This window comes from Myzus persicae, unplaced genomic scaffold (genome assembly GCF_001856785.1).
Source record: "Myzus persicae strain clone G006 unplaced genomic scaffold, MPER_G0061.0, whole genome shotgun sequence".
NCBI classification, from domain to species: domain Eukaryota; kingdom Metazoa; phylum Arthropoda; class Insecta; order Hemiptera; family Aphididae; genus Myzus; species Myzus persicae.
In genome coordinates this window covers 212,478-240,323 of record NW_019103422.1, presented here as the reverse complement: position 1 = coordinate 240,323, position 27,846 = coordinate 212,478, and the positions used below count along the sequence as shown (strand labels likewise).

General features: G+C 28.6%; 3 protein-coding genes across 4 annotated transcripts in view; 2 read left to right on the top strand and 1 right to left on the bottom strand.

The window, feature by feature from the left end:
• Nucleotides 1-12,758, top strand: part of LOC111034496 (dynein heavy chain 3, axonemal-like) — a 31,058-nt gene extending 18,300 nt beyond the window's left edge. The window contains exons 27-45 of one of the 2 annotated variants that reach the window (XM_022315760.1): nucleotides 31-416; nucleotides 472-940; nucleotides 1,042-1,402; nucleotides 1,500-1,648; nucleotides 2,883-3,119; nucleotides 3,182-3,373; nucleotides 3,460-3,621; nucleotides 3,691-3,827; nucleotides 4,622-4,796; nucleotides 4,881-5,087; nucleotides 5,177-5,384; nucleotides 5,446-5,696; nucleotides 5,772-5,929; nucleotides 6,484-6,643; nucleotides 6,705-6,893; nucleotides 8,263-8,471; nucleotides 8,538-8,754; nucleotides 9,177-9,215; nucleotides 12,340-12,758. In XM_022315760.1, the coding sequence (XP_022171452.1) occupies nucleotides 31-416; nucleotides 472-940; nucleotides 1,042-1,402; nucleotides 1,500-1,648; nucleotides 2,883-3,119; nucleotides 3,182-3,373; nucleotides 3,460-3,621; nucleotides 3,691-3,827; nucleotides 4,622-4,796; nucleotides 4,881-5,087; nucleotides 5,177-5,384; nucleotides 5,446-5,696; nucleotides 5,772-5,929; nucleotides 6,484-6,643; nucleotides 6,705-6,893; nucleotides 8,263-8,471; nucleotides 8,538-8,754; nucleotides 9,177-9,215; nucleotides 12,340-12,528 (4,095 nt within the window). In that variant the 3' untranslated portion in view covers nucleotides 12,529-12,758. Of the gene's footprint in view, nucleotides 1-30; nucleotides 417-471; nucleotides 941-1,041; nucleotides 1,403-1,499; nucleotides 1,649-2,882; nucleotides 3,120-3,181; nucleotides 3,374-3,459; nucleotides 3,622-3,690; nucleotides 3,828-4,621; nucleotides 4,797-4,880; nucleotides 5,088-5,176; nucleotides 5,385-5,445; nucleotides 5,697-5,771; nucleotides 5,930-6,483; nucleotides 6,644-6,704; nucleotides 6,894-8,262; nucleotides 8,472-8,537; nucleotides 8,755-9,120; nucleotides 9,216-12,339 lie in introns of both variants that reach the window. The other variant, XM_022315761.1, reaches the window with a different exon arrangement.
• Nucleotides 12,759-17,612: 4,854 nt separating this feature from the next.
• LOC111034486 (PHD finger-like domain-containing protein 5A) lies at nucleotides 17,613-20,420 on the top strand. Its single transcript, XM_022315752.1, has 4 exons — nucleotides 17,613-17,886; nucleotides 18,868-19,058; nucleotides 19,129-19,209; nucleotides 20,054-20,420. The coding sequence occupies exons 1-4, from the start codon at nucleotides 17,835-17,837 to the stop codon at nucleotides 20,090-20,092; spliced, it is 363 nt and encodes a 120-aa protein (XP_022171444.1). The 5' UTR covers nucleotides 17,613-17,834; the 3' UTR covers nucleotides 20,093-20,420.
• Nucleotides 20,421-26,246: 5,826 nt separating this feature from the next.
• Nucleotides 26,247-27,674, bottom strand: LOC111034482 (short transient receptor potential channel 4-like). Its single transcript, XM_022315748.1, has one exon. It carries the CDS (start codon nucleotides 27,672-27,674, stop codon nucleotides 26,247-26,249), a length of 1,428 nt encoding a protein of 475 aa, XP_022171440.1.
• Nucleotides 27,675-27,846: the final 172 nt, after the last annotated feature.

Here is a 27,846-nt window from a genome sequence, read left to right as displayed (position 1 = left end):
TCTATAATTATTATTAATAATATATTTTAGATAGTAGGTGCCGATGAAGCCCTTGCTAATGACGCTGCAGCAGCATCACAGGCTATCAAAGACGATTGTGAAAGTGATTTAGCTGAAGCCATACCTGCCCTCGAAGCAGCAGTTTCAGCTTTAAATACTCTTAAGCCTGCCGATATTACCGTAGTTAAATCTATGAAAAATCCACCATATGGTGTAAAGTTAGTACTCGAAGCAGTTTGTGTAATGAAAGGAATCAAGTCTGAACGTAAACCAGATCCAAGTGGCTCTGGGCGGATGATTGAAGATTTTTGGGGACCTTCGCAAAAACTAATTTCAGATACTAAATTTTTAGAAAGTTTAAAAACTTACGATAAAGATAATATAGAACCTGCAGTTATGAAACACATAAGAGAAAAGTAATTTTTATATATATTTCTTGTGTTCAATAATAAACGCACGATTTATTTTCAGATATATTAGTGATCCAGACTTCAATCCAATTAGTATCAAATCAGTTTCTAATGCATGTGAAGGCCTTTGTAAATGGATACGAGCATTGGATGTCTATGATAAAGTAATAAAAATTGTCGGACCTAAAAAAGAAAAACTTCAACAAGCGGAAACGGACTATGCTGTACAAATGGAAAAACTTAACGAAAAAAGAGCTGAGCTTTCCGGGGTTTTGGCCAAGCTTCAAACATTGAGAGATGAACTTGCAGAAAAAACGAAAGAAAAAAAAGAACTGGAAGATAATATTGACTTGTGTTCTCAAAAATTGACCAGAGCTGAACAATTAATTAGTGGTCTTAGTGGAGAAAAATATAAATGGAGCCAAACGGCTCTAGAATTGCAATCAACCCTAGATAACGCAATTGGTGATGTACTGTTATCCGCAGGCGTTGTTGCTTACCTTGGGGCATTTACAGTTGACTTTAGAAATGTTAGTGAAATTGTAAATTTTTACTTCAAGTATATTAGACACTACATCATGTATGTATATTTTTTGAAATATTTACATTGAAAAACAAAATTAATGTTTAGGTACTAATTGATGAATGGAACCAAAAGTGTTTGAAAATGAATATTCCATGTTCAAAACAGTTTTCATTAATACATACGTTAGGAGAACCATTATTAATTCGAGAATGGAATTTATTTGGACTGCCAGCTGATAACTTTTCGGTTGAAAATGGGATCATAGTATTTAGTGGTACGAGATGGCCTCTAATGATCGATCCCCAAGGTCAAGCTAATAAATGGATAAAAACTATGGAAAAATCAAACAATATTTCTGTAGTTAAACTGTCAAATTCTAATTATATGACTTCCATACGACTAGCGATTGAACAAGGTTTACCGGTGATTTTAGAAAATATACAAGAAGACATAGATGCTACACTTGGTATGATTACAAATTTGTTAATGATTATATGATACAACATTTGAAAAATAAAAAAAAATTTATTGACTTGCTTATTATATTTTGCGACTTTTCACAGACCAAGTACTACTGAGAAATATTTATAAGGAAGGTGGAATTGAATACTTGAGATTTGGCGATAATTTGTTGGAATATAATCACTCGTTTAGACTTTACATCACAACACGACTTCGAAATCCTCATTATTTACCAGATATTTCTGTTAAAGTAAGTGTTTTCGTCTAAATAAACAAAACAACAAATAAATGTCAGTTCCAAAGTCAATATTTTTAATATTTATAATGTTGGACAATTTATTATTGGTTAATATAAATACAAAAAAAAAAGGGCAAGTATAAAATTGCTTTGCTGTTCAGTTGAAATGTACCTAGTTACCTCTACGATAGGTAGGTATTGTACTAAATCTACAGATTTTTAGAGGAGACGTCAGCCAATATACTAACAACAAAATATATTTTATTTAACATTTATATCACCAACTATTAAAGTAATTTATTTTACTATTATTAATAGGTAATATGATATTGGTAGATTCAGTTAATTTTTACCGAAAATATAACATTTATCATACTATTGAATATTGATTATTGTACCTGGTAGTAAATATTTATATCATAAATCATCGTAGAATTAATTGGTATAAAATATACAATGCCGTAATCTAAATATTTTTAAAATGTCATTGTGTATTGTAAAATATAGTCACATACCTGAGTAAAAACTTCAAGTGATCTAAAATAATATTTTTGAATGACAAAAAATAATTGTATTCAAAATATAAATTTGTTATTCTTTGTTTAAATATCCAATTTTGACTAAATTTAAATTTTAGACTCTTGTCAAAAATATTTTTGGAATTATGCTCAACATTTTTTTTTTATAATTCGTGGTGTGCAAAATGTATATTAAATTACATTGAATTAAAAATTATATGAATTATTTACAAAATAATTTGAAAATTGTAGTGATTTCAACGAATTTTATCAAAATTCTAATTTCAAACGTTCAAAAAAATTGTTGAAGGTCTAACGTTTTTTAATATCTACATTTAAGGAAAAGTATAGAGAATTTTTACTGTTGACCCCCTCCCCCCAACTATATTTACTTTATTACCAGAAAATATATTGAAGTAGAAAATCTAAGCATTTTTACTGCTAAAAAATGTGACTAATGACACCAAAAAATAAATTAAATAAACACTCATCATAGTAAAATCAATGCATTTATTGCTCAGCTCAAAGTCTAAAATGTATTCATGATACCTATGCATTTTTCTAATTTTTTAAATAAATTAAATTCACTTCACTAGATCTTCTAGTTATAGATCATACAAATATTTCAATTTGTTTTAGTTTCAGTTTTTTTAATTGTTGATGTGATAAAACTTAACTATATATTAATATATTATTAAATTGTAAATAAATAAACGTATATTATTTAGGTAACTTTACTAAACTTTATGATCACGCAACAAGGACTGCAAGATCAATTGCTAGGTATTGTCGTTGCTAAAGAGCGACCTCAGTTGGAGGAAAAGAAAAATGAGTTAATACTTGAAAGTGCTAATAATAATAAACTACTCAAAGGAATTGAAGACAAAATATTATATGTCCTCTCTTCATCCGAAGGAAATATTCTAGAGGATGAATCAGCAATAAAAGTCTTATCTTCATCAAAAGTAGGTATTTACTTCGTAAGAACTAAAAAGTCTAAATTATGTTAACATAACTTATTTTACAGTCACTATCAGCTGACATTCAACTAAAACAAGAAATTGCTATTGTAACTGAAAAAGAAATTGATGTAGCTCGTGATGTTTATATTCCTGTATCTAGTCACTCTTCAGTTTTATTTTTTTGTATCACTGATCTAAATAACATTGATCCAATGTACCAATATTCATTATCTTGGTTTATAAACTTATACTACCAGGTAAGTCACTGTTATTCATTGAATTTAATGTATCATAATAAATAATAATAATTGATACTTTATTGTTGCTAAATTGTATGTAACAGTCAATTGCTCAAAGTGAAAAATCGAATGACATTAATGAAAGAATAAATATTTTGAATGATTATTTCACTTATAACATTTACCGAAACGTTTGTAGGTCTTTATTTGAAAAAGATAAACTGCTTTTTTCATTTATTTTAACAATTGGAATTGTTCGGTCTAAGGTAATAATATGATTAAATGTATAGAAATATGTCATATGTATATTCATTCTTAGTAATTGTTTGTCACAGAGCTTACTCGACGAGGAATTATTTACTTTATTCCTTACCGAAGGAGTTGGGATAACTAATGAGCACCCCAATCCGGCTTCTAATTGGCTAAGTGATAAATCGTGGGATGAAATCGTTCGAGCATCTCAATTACCAAGGTAAAAATTGATAAATATAGGTATTTCATAGAAAAATAATTAGTAATTATCAATAGCTCTTAATCAAAGCTAGGTTAGGTTACTGATTAGACCAGCGTTTCTCAAAGTGTGGTTTCCCACTGGTGGGTAGTCAGTAAATTTTTGGTGGGTCGGGAACATTTTTTTGAGTTATATAGATTCCAAGAAATTTATGTAAGGTACCTCATTATAAAAAGTACAGTTTAAATTAGGTTAGTATGCACAAAATTTGAAAAGGCAACTGCGTCAGTTGAAGAATTTTCAGATTTAAAACACAATTGAATGGTTACCTTTAAAAAAAATAAGGATGTCCAATAATTTTTGATATAGAAAGAGTTATTGGGATAGGTCTTCAAATATTACACTGTATTTTATCTCCAGTTTTATGTAGTGGAATAGTAATTGATTTCTTTAAAAATAAAATAAAATATCATTTGAAATAGAAAGCTTTTATAATAAACAAAAGGTGTTAAAATATTAGTTGCTGTCGTTTTTAACACTTAATTTCAAAAATTGTGTTCATGAAAAGTTGTTGAATCTTTTTAATTATTCATTTAATTCATAATTTCCTTAGTAGAACAGTTAGATAAAAATAAAATATCATAAGAATGAAATAACTCTTATTTAAGTCTTTGTAATCAGTTTTATTAAATTCATTTCTGATTATTTTATTCTTTAGTTTATAATTGTCTGTATTAAACAAATAAAAAATTAAGCATAATATTATTTGTACACTAAAATTAAAATAATATGATTTCATTGAGTTTTAATTTTAGATTGAATCAATTTTACAAATCAATTATTAATTCAAATGAAGAGTGGAGCATTTGGTATGATTCAAATAGCCCACAAAGCACACCTATTCCAGAACCTTTTGAAAATATCAACGGCCTAGAAAAGCTTGTAATTATAAAGTGTATTCGTTTTGACAAAGTGGTTCCGGCTATACAGGTATATATTTTATTTTATTTATTTGTAAATTTACAATTACTTAATTAACTTCTAATCTTCTGAACTAAACTTCAAAATATTTAGCAATATATCGTTAGTAGTATGGGTCAGAAATACGTCGAACCACCATCGTTTGACTTGGAGGACTCATACAAAGACTCGACATGTTGTAGTCCATTGATTTTTATATTATCAGCGGGAACGGATCCAATGTCGAGCTTGATAAAATTTTCTGAAGACAAAAAAATTAGTTCGAGTGATTTAATAACCATATCACTTGGTCAAGGCCAAGTAATATAAATATTAATATGAATATTAATTATTGATTGTGTCAGTAGTAGGTATTGTAATTTGTGATAATGGGAATATAACTTATATAGGGTCCAATAGCTGCTAATATGATAAAATCAGGTATAGAAACAGGTCAATGGGTTGTGTTACAAAACTGTCAATTGGCTGTTAGCTGGATGAAAGAACTTGATCGCATTTGTGATGAAGATATTATACCCAGTCGTACACATCAATCTTTCCGTCTCTGGTTGACAAGTTATCCATCCGATGATTTCCCTGTGTCTATTCTACAGAATGGTAAATCAAACATCAATGATCGAAATTTATCATATTTATACCTTATTGAATTCAAAACCAGGAATTAAAATGATAAACGAAGCTCCGAAAGGCCTTAGTGCAAATTTATTGCGCTCATATACAACTAACCCTATCAATGATCCAGATTTCTTCATCAGTTGTAAGAACAGCTCAGGTTTGAAAACGTTACTATTTTCACTATGTTTTTTCCATGGAATCATTCAAGAACGTCGAAAATTTGGATCACTTGGTTGGAATATTCCGTATGAATTTAACGATTCAGATTTGAAAATCAGCGTGATGCAGCTAAATGTATTTATAAAATGATAACTCATACCTGTATTATACTATTATAGTTAGTAAAAAATTAAAACAAATTAAATTTAGATGTTTCTAAACGATTATGATGAAATTCCATACGATGCTTTACTTTATGTAATTGGTGAATGTAATTATGGTGGTCGAGTAACTGACGACAATGATAGACGTTTATTGTCATCTCTACTGTCAACTTTTTTCAACTCAAATGTTACTAATAATGATTCGTAAGAAAATAAAATTTTATACCTATACTTATTTTTATTTTTTTTAAGTTTAAGACTGCATTTGGCCATACACATTTTATTTAATTAGTCAATAAAGTTATTATGATATCCATAAATGTATTAGGAATATAATGCGCCAAGTATTAGATTGCGACATTGCGATGAAAAATTTTTATAATGGTTAAAGCCTTAAAAGTTAAAGGTAAAATCAAAAAGAAATGAGAAAAGTTAAAGAAAATGTTCATATTGGTGCATTTTTTGTCTGTATTTTTCGGAATAAAAATTGGTTCTATTTTTAAGCTTGGAGTGTTTTTAATTATTTTTGGGTAAATTATAGATAATATAATAAATAGTAATCAGTAACATATTTATATAGCACACGCTATAATAATATTTGGTATTGTTTCTTGACTAGTTTTCTAATCAACTCTTGAATTTAATCAACCTTTACACTTAAGCCTTGGGTTTTTCATAACTAGCGTTATTAATGTTATTATTAATTATTATAGACGTACCTAGTTTTTAATTTTATATGTATACTGTATAATTACTAGTTACACATTTTCTGAGAGTGGACTGTATTATATTCCCAAAGAAACTACTTTTGATGGATGTTTAGAATACATTAAATCTTTACCCATGAATCCGCAACCAGAAGTATTTGGACTGCACGAAAATGCTGATATCACAAAAAATAATTACGAAACTAATTTAGTGAGTAGTTTTTTTAAAAATATTTTTGTTCTTATTTTATAATCGCTGCACTTAACACTAGCTATTATATGGTACTATTTTAACTCAATCTCAAATCAATGCGGGAGGTGGCGATAAAGAGACAGATGAAAAAACAGCAGAGTTAGCTAATAATATTGAGAAAAATATACCAGATTTATTCAACATAATTGAAGCGACAAAAAAATATCCAATCAAGTATGAACAATCGATGAATACTGTAATACGACAGGTATTGAATAGATTTATTTTTGAAATTCTATTATTCCACTATAGTAGATAAATATATGATTATTAAAAGGATACCATACCCGCAGGCTTTGTCTCAGTCTTACAAATGCATAACATAGCAAATTGTACGTTCTCAATAATTCATTTAACTCTGCCATGTTTAATCTTAGAGTGATTTGACCCATTATCAAATTTAGAAGTAAGAATATTATCTTGTCGATGACACAGGTTTTTTTATGTTTCAATTTTAAAAAGAAAATTATGAATTATTATTTATCTAAATGAATTATTCTAGAGAACTAACAATTTCTTACGCTATGCGTTTGTAAGAAGAAGACAAGGCATGCGGGTATGACGTCCTCTTAATGTTATATTATATAATATATGATATCGTTCGGAATTATAAAATTCTACAACGTAGGTAGGTACCAATTTCGTAAAGTAGATACCTACTTTACAAAATTATTTCAGTTAAAGTATTTAAAAACTATTATACTATTTAGAATACTTTTCACATCAAAGTAGGTATTAGATTTATTATTTCATACTCTCGTCTTTGTTAAGATTATCAATTTTTGACTTAAAATAAAATCATTAATATATTGTTTTTTTATACATTTCTATAGCTTCCTAAAATAAACTCGATACACCGTTACTGATTATTTTCATCGAAACAAAAGTTTACCCTACGAATTACTTTTATAATATTATAAAATCATTAATCAAAGACTTTAATGTTTGCAATAGAAAACGCATATATACATTGCCTACCTGAGTACGCTGAGTTGCGCTTATAGCCGCTCATCAAAATAAATATAAAACATGTTATTTCAATAATACACAGAAGGTAGGCATATACTGCTAGCATTATCGCCATCGAGTCTCACATAGAGTTGGCATTTTTAACGGGCAATAAAGTGCACGGGATCAGCTAGTTTGTATACATATATTTGTATCATTCTAAGAAAGAAAAATGAAAATTAATAAATTAAATTGTAATTCACAGAATTCTATAAATTGTATTATATTTTTCCAAACATATACAATTTTGAATTTATTATTCGGTAAGGTATACAATATACATGTTTAAATAGTTCCTGTCCTCAAGGATCGACTTTCAACGTCAGAGAAAAAATAATAGGAAGTATTGATACTAAAGTGAAGACGAATATGTTTGAAAAGTATTTGTATTATTTTGTTCTTAAATACTTTATAAGTTTATGTATTTGAATCACCATTTGAATATAAATGTTAAGTATCTTTTTACAAGATTGGTATGCATCTATTTGATGTTTTATGTAATGAATATTTTAATTGAACATCTGAAATTAGATAGTATGATAGAACATTAATTATCTTATTCTATATAGGAATTGATACGTTTCAACAAATTACTGTCAGTTATAAAAAAATCTTTGGTAGAAGTACAAAAAGCTATTAAAGGTAAAGTTGTCATGTCATCTGATTTAGAAGAATTACATACAAGTCTAGTCATTGGACGAGTACCACCAAATTGGAAGAATTATTCATACCCTTCATTGAAACCCTTAGGTGGATATGTAGCTGATTTATTGCAGAGGTACAATTTATATATTATACCTATTCTTAAATACCTTGTTAATTGATGTCAATCATGATTTTCTAGGCTAAAATTCTTACAAGACTGGCTGGATAATGGCATACCAGAAGTATTTTGGCTTTCTGGTTTTTATTTTACACAGTCTTTCTTATCGGGTGTGCTCCAAAATTTTTCGCGTAAAAACAAAATACCTTTAAATAAACTTGGATTTGAGTTTGATGTAACTACATATGAACCAGAAATTGAATTGATGGATAAGCCTGAATGGGGAGTCTATTATCGAGTAAGAATAACATTTTCGAAATATTAATACTTGTAATACTTGTGCAGTTTTACCTACCTAGTCTTGTTTGATAAACGTTCATATATTATTTAAGCCTTCTTAAAGTCTATATATTATTTAACTATTAAAGTCTAATAAAGACTTTAATAGTTTATGAACATCGATAGTTTTAAATTATTTTACCTACCTACTGTTGTTAATTGTTATATTTATTTTATACAATAATAGTTCATCATTTATTTTTGTATTTTTAGAATACGGCAATTTTATGGACTATAATATTATATTATTATGACTGTATGATTAACTTAATTTGAAGGAGTGTTAAATTATAATAATAATATAATATGATTTACCTTGTTTCAGTTTATTTATAATACAACGTGCTATGTTTTTTTCACGCTCTCGTCATCTTAATAAAGGACAAATTGGACATTGAGGAGTTCAGCGTTTTTGTTAAGGTGGGTATAAACAAACATTATCATATTATAATAGATATTATATACACTTCACCTACTATAAATATTTTTGTAAAATCTAAGGTGAACGGTCACTTTAATCCATTGTTTGAACTTCAAAGTTCAAAATGCAAAACAAGGGCACTTTATATTTTTATACATATACGTAATACATGTTACATACTATAACGTGGTCGGGAATGACCAGTTAAATAATATTGTATATTCAGGGAAGAAATTAGTTTCTTTTGAATATATTTTAACCTTAATTCGGAAGCATAAATGATATTTAGGAATTTAGGATCTTAATGTTACAATTTAATGTGGATTTATTAAAATAGTTATTAATATATAAAGTTTATTATTACTTACAACTAACGTTTACCAATTTATGCTGCAGTCTCTGAGTTCAAGTGCGCGTGATGGTAATCGCGGAGAACTGTTGTTCTCTTACATATTAGTATTTGGTTGTAGCTTTAGAATAATAACCCGTGAGACATAGGTACTACAGGAGAAGCTTAATATTTAGTCAGCATATTTTACATTCTATGTTTATAAGATACATAATGTATTATGTATATGTATATATTATATGTACCTGTTATATACATATTATGTTAACAAAATATAAGTAATGATTTAACCATCGTTACAATATTTAATATAAACATACATAGAAAAAATTAAAGGTTTTAGGTACGAGGTACTTACCTATACAAAGTACATTGTAGAATACAACCAGTCATGACAAATTATATTTAAAATGTTATAATGTACGAGGTACGACGCGATTTAAATATTATCTTGTGTTGTGGTATCTAATAATATATTTATATATACATAATATAGTACCTAAAACCAGTAAGTCATTTCTCATGACAAATATACAATTATAAATATTACAAATAAAAATGTATTTTTTCACATTTTTATTCGACCATACAAAGTGACCTAGAAGGCTAGAACTAAAATCTACAGCTCGCTGAAGGTATTTTCCTTTATTTTATGAAAATTATCACATTCTATAATACATGGTGTTAACCATAACAAATTAAGTATATCAATGAAATATAGGTACCTTTACCTATACCTACGTAAATCTATTTAACATATTATATAGTTAAAATGTATTGAACTATGTAAGAATATTGTACGCGTATAATCATGCAATATGCATTATTACAAAGCAAATCAATATATCAACTGTCGCCGCTGTCAATTTTATTATTTCTTTAATTATTAATACTATTTCAACTGTAGGTATGTACCTATACCAACCTATAGCGTTCCGAGTATCTAATTCAAGGCGTCAACGATTAAGAAATTGATTTCATTTGCTGAATTTAATCTGTATATATATATAAATGGAGCCAAAAATGTTTAACAATTCATCAAAGCCTTATAAAATTGTCCATACGACATAATTAATCTTTAAAATGGGGCCCCCGGCCAACACCAAAAAAAATGGATCAACATGGAGAAATATGTCGTGTATTGAATATCCCAAATAGCAAAAGCGTAATAATAATAATACTAAAATATTATTGATTCATATCTGAAATAATATAATTAAAATAATATTGTTTTATTTTATTAACATTATATGTATTACGATATTGTATAGTATCGAAAAAAAAATCATACTATATTATATATTATAAATTAATTACGAAAATATTATTATCAATATAATAATATAGTATTGTTTTATTTGGAATACATTTATAATATTATTTCAAAGAAACAACTAAATTATTGCTATATTATTATTACTAACATATGGATATATTATTATTAATAAAATAATTTAGTATAGTTTTATTTACAATACAGCTTATATTAATATAAATAATATATATATATATATTATATATATATATATGATTCATGGTCTTAAGATTATATTTTTATCAATAATTTTTGGACGGTTGGCAGTGGTTATAAATTGGGCAAACCAGGTATATATGTTACAGTTAAAGTGTATAATTCCATTATTTTATGAAATAACTAGGTAGTTCATGAATTACCTACGAATGTTAGTTAAAGTATGAAATAATATATGAAAATTGTACTTTAACTAGTTATTTCATAGAATATCTAATTATTCTATAAAATTTCAGTTTGATATCCGTTAAAGTATAAAATACATTAAAATTTGAAATATATATTAAAATATTTTATTTTACTGAATTAATTATAGTTATATTATTTATTTATTTGTTCATGTAAGGCTATTATGGCATTTAAAATTGCACAATACCTTTTTTCCTACAAACACATCGCTTTGTGCCACATTTTTTGGTACAAGTGCACTTAAAAAAAACCCTGACCAGTTCCCAGTGACTGCGCAGTTGCCCCAGATCTTAATGTAATACTTTTATTTGGAACAGCTTCTACAACTAACAAATTTTCTGAACATACTGTGAACTGGGATCGAGAGTATAGTTGTAATAACACTCCTATAATTATAATGTGTAAGTAGGTATTAAATAAATTAAAAATTAAAAGGACGTTAATCTTATCTGATTTAATGTGTTATATTAAATTGTTGAAAATATTAGAACTATATTTATTTATCGTGATATTTTGTTATTTACAATTTGACACATTAACGAAGTGATGTCAGGGAATGTATAAAATAACTAGTTAAAGTATAAATTATATACATTACCTACAAGCTTTAGTTATTTTATAAATTACCTAGTTATTTCATAAGCTAACTGATTCAACACTTTAACTGTGACATATATATATAGGATGCATACAATTGAATTATTGCACATCGGCTATACCAATTGTACTGGTAATTCTACCACCACTATTAGGTGGCTGAATTGCACTTATGTATAGCCCCTCATCAGCGAGGCATGTCCACAATCAAAATAAAAATAAATAAATAAAAGAGAAATATATTTTTTGTATAGAGTGGGCACTATCACCAGCGAGTGTCACTACTAACATAAGAGTAACCTTAACGGGCAAGGAAGTGCACGGGATCAGCTAGTACTTTATAATATTTAGAATAAATAATAACAGTTTAATTAACCTTGTACTTTTAAAATTTTCTAAAATTGTATTCCAACATCAACAGTTATGATATTTAATTTGTACCTAATTATATTTACAGGGTTTATTTTTAGAAGGAGCAAGATGGGATCGAGAGTTACGAGTATTAAATGAGTCCTTTCCAAAAATTATTTTCGATACTCTTCCAATAATTTGTTTCAAACCGGGAATTAAAGTACTGAATATACTTATAATATATACATATAAAATTTATATAGGCATGGGACGCCTACGAGTTGGTTTCCAATAAATTACCGATTTGGTTCCCGGAAATGCTTTATGTATTATGTATACACTATATACGAATTGGTTCTGATGTGCTTTAATTTTAATAATACTAAATATACCTATTATATTATATAATATATTATAACTATGTTAAATTTAACTTTTTCAAGTATAGTTAAGACATTATTGTATACCCAATCGAATATATTTTTCTCCACATTTTAAAAACTTAGTGTCTAGAATATCTAGGAATGGTTAACACTTTTAAGTTGCTAGCCAATCTATATGACTATAACTGTAATTAACTAAGTATAAATAATTAGTTATACAGGATGATACACTAAGCATACTAGCATACTCTCCCAAATTTTTTTTCATTTAATAATAAATTTATTCAAATTCTGACTATTGAATTTTTCAAATATATTTACTCAAAGATAATTTTTTCAAATTTTTTCAAATTATTAAATTTTTTGTAGTACTGAAAGAGTGACCTGTGCAGATGATACAAACTTCAGTTTTTCAAATAAAAACCTCCTTTTTCACCGCAAAATATTAAGCTGATAATTTTGTTGAATAAGTAATAATTACTTATTTTTCAGTTATTCAAATTTTTAGGTAATTATTTTAATTATTTTAATTAGCTTTTACTCTGACTATTACAGAGTATTTAAGTATACTAATAATAACAATAGTCTATTTACAGTAGAAAATGGGGGGATATCATTTTAAAAACAGAAGTATGTATCACCACAGGACACTATTTTAAATAGTATACAAACAATTCCAAGAAGTTGTAAAATATGGAGTGTTTGTAATTTGTATGCAGTTGTACCACGAAGTGTCGTATTTTTTGCATTTTTATTTCTATGTTTTTAAAGAACCGAAATCATAATTTACCAATTTATATTGCAAAAAGTTCTAGTCCTAAGGATAAGTTATTTTTATCTAGAATCAATTCGTACTTCACACACTTCATTTTGACTAAAAAACCAATTCTAAATTTCCCTAAATACATATAAATGTATCCAACAGTTAAAATAACAATATAAAAAAATGCTACCATGCTAAAATTTTTATTATATATTTTGTTTAGTCGCAGTTTAAGAAGAAATCGTACTACGACGCTCCTATCTACAAAACAAGTGCTCGTCGAGGTGTTCTTTCCACCACAGGGCATTCGACTAATTTCTTGATGTTTATGGAGTTTTTGATCGATCGACCGAGAGATCATTGGATCAATCGAGGCACCGCTTGCTTGTGTCAATTAGACAATTAATTGGTCCCCTTTCTGCATATGACTTAAGACCAAAAATAACGCTTTTTAAAAGAATAAAAAATTATCAATATATATGTGCGATCAATAATTACGGCTTAGTAATGTAATAAGTAATAACTAATAAGAATCATTATAAATTATATTCTTGTCATTTATAAAAATTTTATCATTCTTAAAATAATAAAATTTTAAAAACTTAATATTTTCTAATAAAATACAGTACTAATAATGCACAGTTGATCGTGAATAAGAAGTTAGTCAATATTCTGTGTTAAATGAGTTATTTATGTAAAAAAATAATAAACAAATCATTTGTGTACCATTATTGAATGTATTAATTTGTGAAAATAATAATTTTCATTTTTCATTTTAATTGTATGTATCATTTTAATTTTATTTTGTGCTACAGGAGTTATGTCATCAAAATAGGTATGTACATATTAGATATATATTTTGACACTAAAATCTTGGTGGTACACGGGGTATTGTTTGACACAGTGGCTATAGGTGAGTTGCGGCCTGGCATATGCCATTAACGATATCGGAAACCGGTGAATAGCGGCCCGGTAATATTTTAGGTGTAGGTTAGTTACGGCCCGGGGAATTATCATTACCTATGTACCTATATAGGATTAAGAAAAAGAAAATGTGTGAAAAAGAAGCTTTCATTAGAGAACAGATGACAAAGCACAAGCTAAACGAAATAGAGAAATTTTGATTTAGTTAAATAATTGAGTTTTAAGATTTTACCAAAACTATATTGTTGGACTAGGTTAGGTATAATAATATAATTATGCACGAATGCTTTTTTAAAATTTTTTTAACACTATTATCATATGACATATTATATTATATAGAAACACAAAAAAATATTAATGCAGGTACGACAATATTAGAAAATACTTAATATTAATACCTAATTTATTTATTAAATTTATATTGTGGTGTTTATATACTATATACCTATTATATGGTATATGTATATTGTATATGTAATATATACATTATTGCATGACCGCAATTCGTATACACCTTTCACAGACCCAGGCCGCAATTCGTACGTACCTCTCATTAGCCCGGGCCGCAACTCATACGCGTTGTTTAGGGATTGGGCCCCAACTTACCAACACCAGGCACAGTGGTGGACTGGGGGGGAGGGGGCGGGATCATAGTTCAAGCGGCCCAAATTTAGTCACCTATCACCAGGGCCAATCGGGAAATCGAGAATCTTCTAGATGGGCCGGTCCTTGTGTACTCCTTGGAACTAAACCGAGTATTACAATAAAACCGACTCTGTCAGCAAATTTCTGTTTTCTGACGACACATTGCCACGATTCCCCACACTGTCGTACGCAATTTAATTCAAATATAAAATATTCAGGTGTTCGTAAGTCGCAACAGTATATTCAAATGCAAACAGTGGCCCATCAGGACATTTCTCAAGTTGCCGACACTCAGTCCGCCACTGCTTTGACATAACTATTTATGCACAGAATTAAATTATTCGAAAATTTGTTTTGCACCATCGTACCCTAATCATTGAAATAATTATGTTCAAAAAATAAGAATCTAAAAACGTATGGTAACTAAATTAATTTGTTCCAAAATTTATTAAAAAATATAAAACGTAAGAAAGTCATTTTCAAATAATTTTCATAACGAATTCAAATGTGTTTTCAGAATTTTTATCAGATAAATCGATTTGTTAATCTGATTGGCAAAATAATGAGACTTATGTCTACAAAAAAAAATGAATTCGGGTAATAAGGTAATATAGTAATCCCACATTTCTTGTACATACACAACACAGTAGTCATATGTACAATGTAATTAATTGCTTATCTATTTGTTCTTTAATACGATTATACCAACATTATGCATTTTGTATTGAATAAGATGATTTAAACCAAACAAATTAAGTAGTATGTATCAATTATATGATTTTAGTCAATTAAATAAGTTACAATATTATTTTATAATGATGATAGATAAACCATAAATTGTATAACTTTGTACTCACCAATATCCAATATCGTGAGTAGGTAGTGTATGAGTTTTATGCAACTTTGGGATTTAAATCGAACTTTAAGGAGCTCTCGCCGTTGTTGCTTAGGTTCTAAAGTACAAAACACACTCTTGTATTCCTATGTAATATTAAAACACTCTTGTGGAGCTTACGTTAGTATTACGGTAAATATATGCAGATAAGCTATATTGCCTAATAACAGAGTATAATTTACTATAATTATAGCATTAGAATACATAAATTAGAAAAAAGTACATAAAATAAAATAAGATAACCTTACATAATACTAATAATGATGAAAAAATAATAATTCTACCTAATTATCATGATCAATTAACCAACTAATCATTTAGAAAATATCGTAAATGCATAAACGGTATTCGACTACCCATGTTTCATATAAGTGTTTGAAAATTCTGCCAATGTATCTCTATACTGTTCCACCAACTTTCTAAGCAATAAACTTTGGTAACTATAGAATATTTAACTGTAACTTTACACGTCAAATCGACCTAAAACGTTACGTGCACCGTGGAGATAGTGTGAGAAAATGTAGTACTCAACCCCACAGCGACATCTCATCGCGTCAGCTGCATAGGTACATACCAAATACATAAATACGAAATAGTAAATTCATATTGTGCACAACTTTATGGGAGTAAGGTAATAAGTGAATCATTGTGAATGTAACCTATAATCACTTAACGTTTACACACAGCTGTACAGTTCACACATAATATTATTAGAATATTATCTCATACACACTCTTTAAAATAATAATAAAAATAAAAATCATATTAAATGAACTTGAGTGAACGTAAACACATAATACACACAGTCCTTCCATAGTATTACATAAGGTAAACTGGGAGGGATCCAGCAATCTAGGGGTATGGACCCCTCTACAATTATTTTTTTAATTTCGGGCTAGATATTAAGTAGGTCTACATAATATAATTGTACTAATTTAAAATTCCTACCGTTTAACAAGTATATTGTAGTAGCAAGGGAAATCGGACCATTTCTCTTCCAAAAGGGTAGAAACTATTGTTCGCGGTATCCCTTCACACATTTAGACGAGTCATTGACCTCCCTTCACACTCCGTTGTATACGCATTTCTTATATTCCTCCCAAATTATCCCAGTAGATACATTTAGACTCTTATTTCTTGCTTCGTATTTTTTTTTGTACTACGTAACAATATGTATTACCGTATTAGGTTTTATTGGTAACAATAACAATTTCTACCTACGATAATACATTTATACTATTATGAACCTATCTACTTCATACTTGATATAATTTTCAAATTAACTAGTTTAAATGTAGGTATTTAAATAACAAGAAAAAAGTTGCCGAAAAACTCCTAAATTTTAAGAGGGTTTGGCATCTACATTTTAACGAAATTAAATAAATAATATTTAAAGTAAAATACGATTTATTCTCAAACGATTTTTCATATTTTGTTAGAAGTAATTCAAAAAAGTAGTAACTTCTTTGCTATGTAATAAGTGTAGATTATGCATTGTCATTGCGAGTACCTACCTAAGTCACTGTAATGTATGTATTAACTTTGAATTCAATGATAAATAAATAATAATATTATCACTACAGTTAAACTTTAACTTCATTGATTTTTTTTTTGATTACCAAAGAGTTACTTTCAATAAAATCCAGGCTACGTTTATTTATTAATAATTATTTAAGAAGGTAATAAATAAAATAAAATAACTCTTGATGGGACACGTTATAATAACAATTTTTAGTTTATAATATTGTACAGTTTTAGTGAATATTCTATGGTTTTAATTTGGCGACACTGACGTTTGGGAATATTATTGTATTGATTTTTTGCATGTTTGTTGGAGATGTTGAATTTGCTTGTGATAAGTAATTAATCAATACACTGCCACACTGGACATTGAACCCAGCATCTACCCGCTTAAAATTGAATCATTTTATTTAATATTTATTGGTTACTTATCTTGTTTGACATTAAACACTAAACAGTAACCCTATAAGATGGCTAGACATCATCCAGACTTGATATTTTGTCGTAAGCAACCCGGCGTTGGTAAGTTTAGTGTGTAATATACGTGTTATAATATTTTGCTCTTCCTCAAAAAAAAAGTTATTTTTTCAAAATGTACTGTATGACTATTTTGTTATAGACAATGTCAGTTCACAGAAAATTGAACCAACTTTTCATACTACAATTTCTATTATAATATTGGTGAATTATATTATACATGTTTTTGTCGAATTTATTATAATTGATGACCATAAAAATGTAACAAAATATCATATAACTTGACGACAAATATTAATATTTCATATTTTCTTCTATTAGTTATCCCTTTAATCTCTAAGAAAACCATTGTTAGGTAATATTGAATAAACAAATTTTAGTTTTCATAATAAAATAGTAAAAAACAAAAACTAACAAAACAATTTTTATGTGTTTAATATTTTTTCTTAAACTAAAATTTTTATTGTACATATTGTATTGAAAGAATCCTATGTTTATAGTTGCATGACATTTAATGTTAAATTATATATTCTTACAATAATTTTTTGATGTTAATATTGTATTAATAATAATAGACAACCTAGATGCATTAATAACTTTCTCCTAGATTGGAAATTAAAATAAAATGATAATTTCTTCAAAGGCTGCTTAACTTACCTACTTATTATTTTTGATTCAATTGTTAATAATTCCAACTCAGAACACTTTTTTTAGTTCATAATTGACCTTAATTACTTTTTGTAATTATTAATATTTTTTTCTAGACAAATTGATGAAAATAATATACATTTTTAAGCTTTGATGATTTCTTTTAGCAGAAAGTTATAATAATTATAAAAATGTAATATCATTTTTAATTTTTATGCAATTATTTTACAATAATAATATGTTTATATAAATTTACCACTCCCTATATGGACTAAACATTTTGCCACTCCGAATCCTAACTAAAGTAATACCATATTTATTTATTTTATACATTTTAGTTTATTTAAGTGTTTAACACACATTATCTTATTGTTACAGCTATAGGACGGTTATGTGATAAATGCGATGGTAAATGTGTTATTTGTGACTCATACGTCAGACCATGTACACTGGTACGCATTTGCGAAGAGTGCAATTATGGCTCATATCAGGGTCGGTGTGTTACATGCGGTGGACCTGGAATTTCGGATGCTTATTATTGTAAGGAATGTACAATTCAAGAAAAAGATGTAAGTTATGTTTCAAATTGTCTAAATATTTTTATGAATAATTCAAGTTGAAACATTTTGTTTATTCCAGAGAGATGGGTGTCCGAAAATTGTAAATTTGGGAACTGCAAAAACAGATCTATTTTACGAACGGAAAAAATATGGGTTCAAAGTACGTTAACATCACAGTATTTGCATTTGTATTTTTATAATGTATGTTTCTATTTTTAAATAGCTTATAAAATAATTTAAGTATTAAATGTGTGTTTCTTTTTTTTGTTTCCTATTTACATTAATATTTACCGACTAAAAATTAAGGTTTTATGTGAAATAACTCAAAATATTATAATTTCATAAATATAGCTTGTTATTTTTTTTTAGCATTTTAATAATAGATGATATAAAATTATTTATAACATTTACAAATAGTTATGATAAGGGTAAAGATTTTCTGAAGTCAAGGAATTAAAGGAACAGGGACATCAAGGAATTAAAAAATGTAACTTTTATTATGCATTTGTAGTACATTTTTATATTTTTAAGTGAATTTTATATTCGAATGGATAAAATTTGATAAAAATTAAGTTAAAATTCAATCTAAAAAAATTGAATAAAATGTTATTTATTCTGCCTCGTTTTTTATTACTTATTATGTTTTTACCGATACAATTTTCGGGGTAAAAAGAAGATAGGAGAAGATGAATACTAAAATCATACAAATGATTAATGAGAATTAGAATTTTTATAATAACAAAATAAATTTTATTTATCTCAATAAAGTGCTCTTAATAATTTTAAGAGTACTTTTTTAATGCATTAAAAAAAAATTCTGTTATGTACCATCAAAACAAATTTTTTAAGTCATTTTTCTTATTTTTTATATCATTTAAATCTGTTCCCTAGTAATTAAATAATAGAAATAATTATAGTTATAACTATTAATATAATTTTATATACCTACTATTATTTATTATACTTAAATATGCATATTGTAATTAATCAATTTTTTTTCAAAGGGATTCAAAGTTAGTAAAAATGTTAATGAGTACTCTTGAGAAGTTCTTTGAACAATTTGCCTCCTATGCCGTTCAGATCCCAGGACGTCACTGACACTACAAAGTAAAAATTGTGCCATATACCTCTAATCCCATAATTTATAAAAAAAAATAGCTTTTCGTTTATAGTTCTTTTCATATTGTATAATATGAAGTTGTCCATAATCTTGTAAGATTGTTTATCTTAAGATAAATGCAGGCTGATTTAATTATTGTTCTATATTATAACTGTCTATACCATATTGCCTTTTGAGTGTATTATGTTTTTAACATAAAAAGAAATAAATAAAATAAAATGGTATTATATTTTTTTTTACATTTATGTCTGTGAATTTGTAATATAAAACTGCAAAGTTGATGCATATTTATCAAATGATGATTATTTTTTTACCATACCATGTCAATAACTAGTAACAACTAACAAAACCAATATAGTTCAAATATTACCACCTACCGAAACAATAAATATCCCATAATGTTTTATTAGGTTTAGCGGTGGATTGGCCCACCATTTGAGAATTTTTCAATAATTAACAGCCTTGTTTGCAATAAGCTGTTTTTTATTTTTGTTCTTATGATTGTTAAATGTATTTAATCACTCTGAGCTTTTTGATAAAAAACCAAAAATAAAAAAATAAGTTCTTGGGTACATTGTAACAGTAACATTATTTTTAATAATTTGTAAATAATATTAAACTGTATTTTTGCTACCTATCTGATATTATATTGTGGTAATATATGTGATTACTGATTAATGATTATCGTACTTAATACTTAATACCTAGTACTTAAACCTATATGCATTTGATGTTCAGTATGTGAATAGAGAATAAGAAAAATTAAAAATAATTCACAATTTGCCCCAGATGGTTAGTGGAACAAAAGTTGAGTTGAATACTTGTATATTATATAAATGATAAAATATTGGTGTTAAAAATGTTAGCTCCTCCCCCCAAAATAGGCAGTTGTGAGTTTTTACAGATTCTAAACCTGATTTTAAAAATCCCCCCCCCCCCCCCCTGAAATTTCAATGGATTTCTGATTATATGATACAATTAATATAATATACATACTTTGACAATACATATTATGTACTTTGTCATGACTATGTACATAAGTACTAAATGCTATTTCTTTTTGTCAATTAATAGTTAAATAAATTGTATTTAATTACAAATATGGGAATTTTTTTTAAAACTTTTCCGTGGTTTAAGTATCAGTTATGTTATTAAGCTTTGTTTGAGAGTTTGGATAGCTAAATTTAAATTATTTATAAAATAGTAGTTGAAAAGAATTAACCATTGTAATACTAAATGGAAACTTATTTTTTGTTGTACCTTATTATTTATTAATTACCAATATATAATATTTATTAACCAATAATTAGTATGTAGTAGTAGGTATAAGTTACAACTCTGGTTATTAATATACAATATACATATTATATTATATTAGCTACTAAATATTTTATTTTAATACAGTTGGCCAGATGGCTAGGTATGAACAATTTAAATAAATAATAATAATAAAACAAATGAATTCAAAGACAAATCAGTTGTTATTAAAAAAATGTGTCCATCGAGAGGTTAACAATGACTGTGCTCTAATTTATTTACAATATTTTTGCATACCACCTTTGGTTAGGTCCATAAGTAAAAGTTCCTTCAAATTGTTGTGGTTCTATGAGGTTTACTATGTAGTCGAATACACTATTTAACAATTTTTTCACTAACACAGCTTCTATTAGTCTTTGCAATGCCATCAGATTAATCGGCGAGGATAATGTATTGATTCCAGTGCACGCTCAAATCCCATTCAATATGAATATGGTATAGACATAAGAAATTATTTACAATGTATAACTATAGGTACCTATATGATACATTGATATAATATATAATTGGTACATATTATATTATATCTATTTTACCTTCCTTTACAGGGTTTTTCAAATGTTAGGTTACAGTAGATTCCACTATGACATATTTAAATTAGGAAGAAAAACATCATATTATAATATAGACAAATTTTATATTCTTTTTGAATGTTTAGAAGTAATTTTTGAAATAAGTTATATACACAGTGTAATTATAGATTCTGAGAGGAATGATGAATGTATTGATTTTACAATGATGTGTGTTTTTATTTTTTTTTTTTTTTTGTGTGTGTCTGTCATCACGGTTTCTGGCAGTAAAAGTGATTCGATTTTCTTCAAAAACAACTTTTCTGATAGGACAGTGAATCTATTTGGTGCATTTGGGGGTCGAAATTTAAAATTCGCAATAGTTTTCAAAAGCAACAAGAAAAACAAACAAAAAATTAAGGAAAAACAGGAATTTTTACGCAAAACCAGTTTTCGAAAAAATCGATTTTGGTTTTTAGTGTAACTGTAACAAAAATGACCGTACATACATGCAATTTTCACTGAATATTTGGGTTGACATTTTCTATACACCATACAATTTTCAAAATATTTGGATTTTGCGAACCATTTATACTTTATAGGCATATGAAATTTTCGATTAATATTTTTATTTTTAACTTAAGTCGATCAAAAAACTTGTAAATGTAATACAAGGTTCCTTATAAGTTTTGTTATGAAAATTTAAAAAAAAGTTGAGCCTAAATTCACAATAACTTTTTATGGCCATTTAAACTTAGAATTTTGACAAAATTCTTAAAAATCACAAAAATTAGCAAACTTTATTTAGTTAGAAATTCATAAAAATTTTCCTTTTTATATCTAAGATTTAAAAATGTAATTCAAGATTCCTTACAAGTTTGTCTACCTTTATCAAAATAAAATGTCTACCGGAAAGTCAAATTAAATTTTTATGAGGGTTTGAAGTTGAAATTTTTACAGCATTGGTCATTCACTCGATTTCTCTTGTAGCCATTTGCTTATTTTGTTGTAATTCAAAAACGAATTACTGTAGACACATGCAATTTACACCAAATGTTTATTTCATAAATTCATATACATTTTCTAAATATATTGACTTGTTCTAAGCTGTTGACAGACATTTTCAATTTTCATTTTTTTTTTTCTATAAATGACAATAAAATTTAATTGGTTGGGTCAAAAACCTTGCAAATTGAATACAAGATTCTTGATAAATTGTTACAATTTAAGTTGAAAAATATAAAAATACAGAAGCAAGATTTATTTTATAGGCATTTAAAGTTCAAATTTTGACAATATTTATTATTCTATGTACCTATTTAATGAAGAGGGATTTATATTACATATAAATTATACAAGAGTTAGGTATTTATTTAGCTTTAGTGTTACATAAAACGTTACATCTATTTTGGAAGGAACATTTAATTGTTTTGTTTCTATGCTTAATATTACTATAAATCAAATATGTATTAAGCCTTCCTAAGGAAACTTGCTCTTCTTAATTTATGAAAAACTTAATGTAAATAATTTTAAGATTATTTATAACCTTGCTGTGCTAGTAGATTTATATAAACATAAACATTCAATTCATGTAGCTGAGCATGAATATAATACTAGAATATAATGGAATATAAAACTAGAAAAGAAACAGAATAGAATACTAGATGGAAGCAGAATGTTTATAATACGTCTTCTCAATTGTCATATAGTTTTTAAAATAAAAATATTTAATATTAATCATTTTAATAATTTAAAATTATTCGAAATATATTGTAAATATTCAGACTTATCTAAGATAATTAATTTATAGAAAATGCATTATGTAGTACGCATTGAATATTATAATTATGAACATAAAATTGTTTTTTAGGTTTTTGTATTCTTAAAGTGATAAGAACTCGCTCTCCCGGTATAACTGCACAAGCTATGCTTATAGGCGGTTCTGGAATATTATGTATTCAACTGTTAATTTATGTATACTTTTGTTTTGTTTTGTATTGTTGCATTAAATGTATTATTATTATATATTATTATAGCTTACTATGCCTTTAATTTTTTTTTTTTTTTTTTGAAACAACGTAAATTTATAAATTTTTAGTTACATAATTTGATCCTCAATATTAAGTTTACCTATTTATGGTACCTACCTAGGTAATTATGATTTAGTCCCAGTAACAGCGAACCATATTCAATCCAAGAGGCTTTAATAATTTGTTATAAAAATGTACCTAATTTATATTATACCCAATTAAATACGGCTGACAATAGTATATAGGTAGTATTAATAATACTCCATTATAGTATGTAAATATAAACTTTTTAGTTTAATCCATATTGGTTTGTTATTATTTGTTTAAAATATTTTTTTTAATCACTTGTAAGTTGTAGGTACAAAAATATGTTGGGAAGTTCTAAACGTCCCTAAGCGCAAACTCTAGCCTGCATGGCTACACTACACACTATAAATTGTATCTGTATTTTATATTTATATTTATATTAATTTTTTATGTTGTCGAAGAATCGAAAACAGCGTAAACATACCTACAGGCACCATTACGTCATAATAAACGTGCAGTAACGCTTACTTAATTCACTAACATACGGCCGTCAAAATTCTAATTTATTTAAATTATTTAAATAATTCAAAATATTCTATGAATGTAAAATTTCTGATAAAATTATATTATTTATATTCATATTAAAAAAAATAAACTAAACATTTGTTTAACTCGCTATATTTGACGCTACTATAGGGGGTTGAACACTACATTGTATTGAGTACCTACATCAGTTTAATAAATGAATTAATTCTATAATTAATTTGGAATTGTTACTTAATATCAATTTTAATTATCTTATATTTTTCCCCAATACTAAGTGTTAATACCTTTAAGTATAAAATATTATATGATCAGTTGTGTTGCTAAAAAAGTATATGCTCAATTGTGCTTTACCAGGCCAGCTGTAAATTACGAGCTGTAGAGTATAGTAAAAAATATGTAAGAGCCAAGAGTAGGAAAAAAGAAGTTTTCATCTAGGTATCGTAAATAAGATAAGATATCAACTGCAATAAGTTAGGAGGACGCAACCTATGCGTTTGTTGTCTGCGTCTTATACACGTACGACATAGAACATTTTCGTTCTCTAGTTTCAATAGTGTGCTGTTAGTTAGCAGTTTGTAGCTATTGGAGTGAATTGCCCTATTATCAAAGTTTTAGGTGAGAACATTATCTATGCTTAAGGGTCAGCGGATTTTGGGATATTTTAATTTTTTAGCGAGATATGAGCATTTTTGATTTGTGTTATTTTATTTACTCGTAATCCGCCGACGCTCAAACATGTATAATGTTCTTACCTAAGAGTTTGATAGTTCACTCTAATATCAAAACTAACGGCGCACTATTCAAACTAATGAAGGAAAATTGTCTGTCGTAAGTTGGTAAGACGGAGACAACTAACACTTGGGTCGCATCCTCTTAATAAGAGTTCATAACAATATAATAATGTCAGATTAAATGTTATATGGGATAATTTTGTCTTCGTATAACTTATTCTATTATTATATGTTCGTAAAAATGTCTATTTCTTACGATAAGACCCAAGCCGTTGTTTGGCCACACATTTGGCCCTACTCACCATTGATGATTATAGAACATGAAAAAATGATTTTATTTGAAATTTTGAAAGATCAATTATATATTTTAACCGTGTATTTTCGATATTTTTAAAATGATATATGAACAACATATGAGTGACCTCATTTTCGAATGATATATGAACGAAAAACGTTTATTCACATTCAAAGAAAAAAAAAACAAAGAATGTCAAATGTTTATAAGTAGCAATAAGCATCAGAATATTTTCGTAATTGGTGTTTTTGTGCTAAATTATCTTCTATGCGATACATTTTCAATCAAAGTAAGCATTTTATATAATAATATCGTAGTAAAAATCACCCCTGTGAAATGTTTGTTGGAGATTTATACAAAATCGAAATTGATATAATATTGTCATATCGATATCGACATATCTAAGATTTGAATTATACGTCGATCTAAGTACTACTTAAATTTCATAATTTCGTAATTATTTCGATTTTGAAGAGAAACATGATTTGATGGTAAATGGTAAATGGTAATACAGGTGTAATAGGTAGTATATTGTATGGCAAACACAAAATATATGACGAAAAAAGAAAAAGAAAAGATGTTTCAAATCAAAAACATCGACAGAGGCAGCTGCAGCAGCAAGTCAGTCGACTTGTGATCTGTGCGTGAAATACCGCTTGATGATTACGGTCATTAGCTCCTGGAACTCGGCGGCATCCTGCTTCGTCCGGCTGTCGTCTGCGCCGTGGCCACTCTTACCGTTGTCGCCCGGCGTGTGGCTGTAGCCATCGGCCCACCGCGACTTGAAGACGAACCGCCTGGCGACGAGCTGCAGCCAGCCGGCGGTGGGTAACAGATTAAATGGCGGCGGCATGTCATCCAGCAACATATAGCTAACATACACCTGGGTCCGGCCAAACAGCCACTCATACTCGGCGTTGTCAGCCACCCTCTGGAACGTGTCTGACATGGCGGCGACCAGCATGTTCATCATGACGATGACCATGAGCACCTCGAACACGGCGAATAGTCCGTAGCCCACCAGCTGGGTGAAGTGATGCGGCTGGGTGGCCGTATCCACGCCACCGGTGTCGGTCACAGTGTTGCCGACTACCACGTTGGGCGCGTCTAGCGATGTCATGCAGAATATGCCCCAGAACAGCGTTTTGAACGTGTCGGCAACGGTGACGAACGAGTCCTCCTGTCGGACCGTCTCGCCTGTCTCCTGATCTTTGTGCACCATGTCCGCGTAATAGGCGTAGTAAGTGCCCAGGCCGCATGTGAACGCCGCCATAATTATGACCAGGAACGTAGCGAACTTTGCAAAGTCGTACAGCACCTTGCCCAGGGACACCTGCATCGGCCCGATGTCGTAGTTGAGCTGGCACAGGAACAGCAGTCGCATGTACGCCATGACGGTGGCTATGGCGAACAGAGCTTCAGCCACCAGCTGCGGTTCAGCCCAGTGCCAGTACTTTCGGTCCAGGTCATCGGACATGTAGCCGGCCACAGCTAGAGCGCTCTCGGCCGCCCAGCACAGGAACGCCAGCGTGAACAGCGTTAGCTTTACCGTGTCGAATACGTTCCACAGGTTCTTAAAGAATCGCTCCGGGCCCTGAAGCATCCGCAGCTTAATCTTCTCAACCCCGTGGCCGAGCACAAACACAACGATCAGAGACCACGTGCTCAACTCTTGCACTCCCCTCCGTGCCATAAATTTGTCGGCGTTCGAGTGCATGAATAGCAACACCAGAAACACCAAGTACACCACCAAACTGTTGAACATCCGGTTGATCGGCAACCGATTGACCTGGTTCCACTTGGAATTGGGCGCCAACATGCCCAGCACCACCATAGCCGGCAGCATGAAGAACCTCATTAGCAGGTACGCCAATTTCCATGGCGCCGAGTACGACTTCCATTCGATCCAATCGCCCAGCCACGCTGTCTCCAGCACTTGTTGGATGTTGGTGTGCGCCACGAACTTCTTTTGCTTATGGTCCATGGCCGTGATCAGCCTCGGGTACGGGAACTGTCCTCTGAACTTGCATCCGTCCCGATTTCGTAACATTATCTTTACTTCGTCCGACGTCCTGCAGTTCACAAGCAAATCCACCGCAAACTGTGTTACCTGCAGCAGAAGGTTACAAAAACAAGACGCGTTGATCTCACTTTTTTTCTTAAGAGTCTTAATTGTAAAACACTTTGAATATTTTCAATATGTATTATAAATAAACGTATTT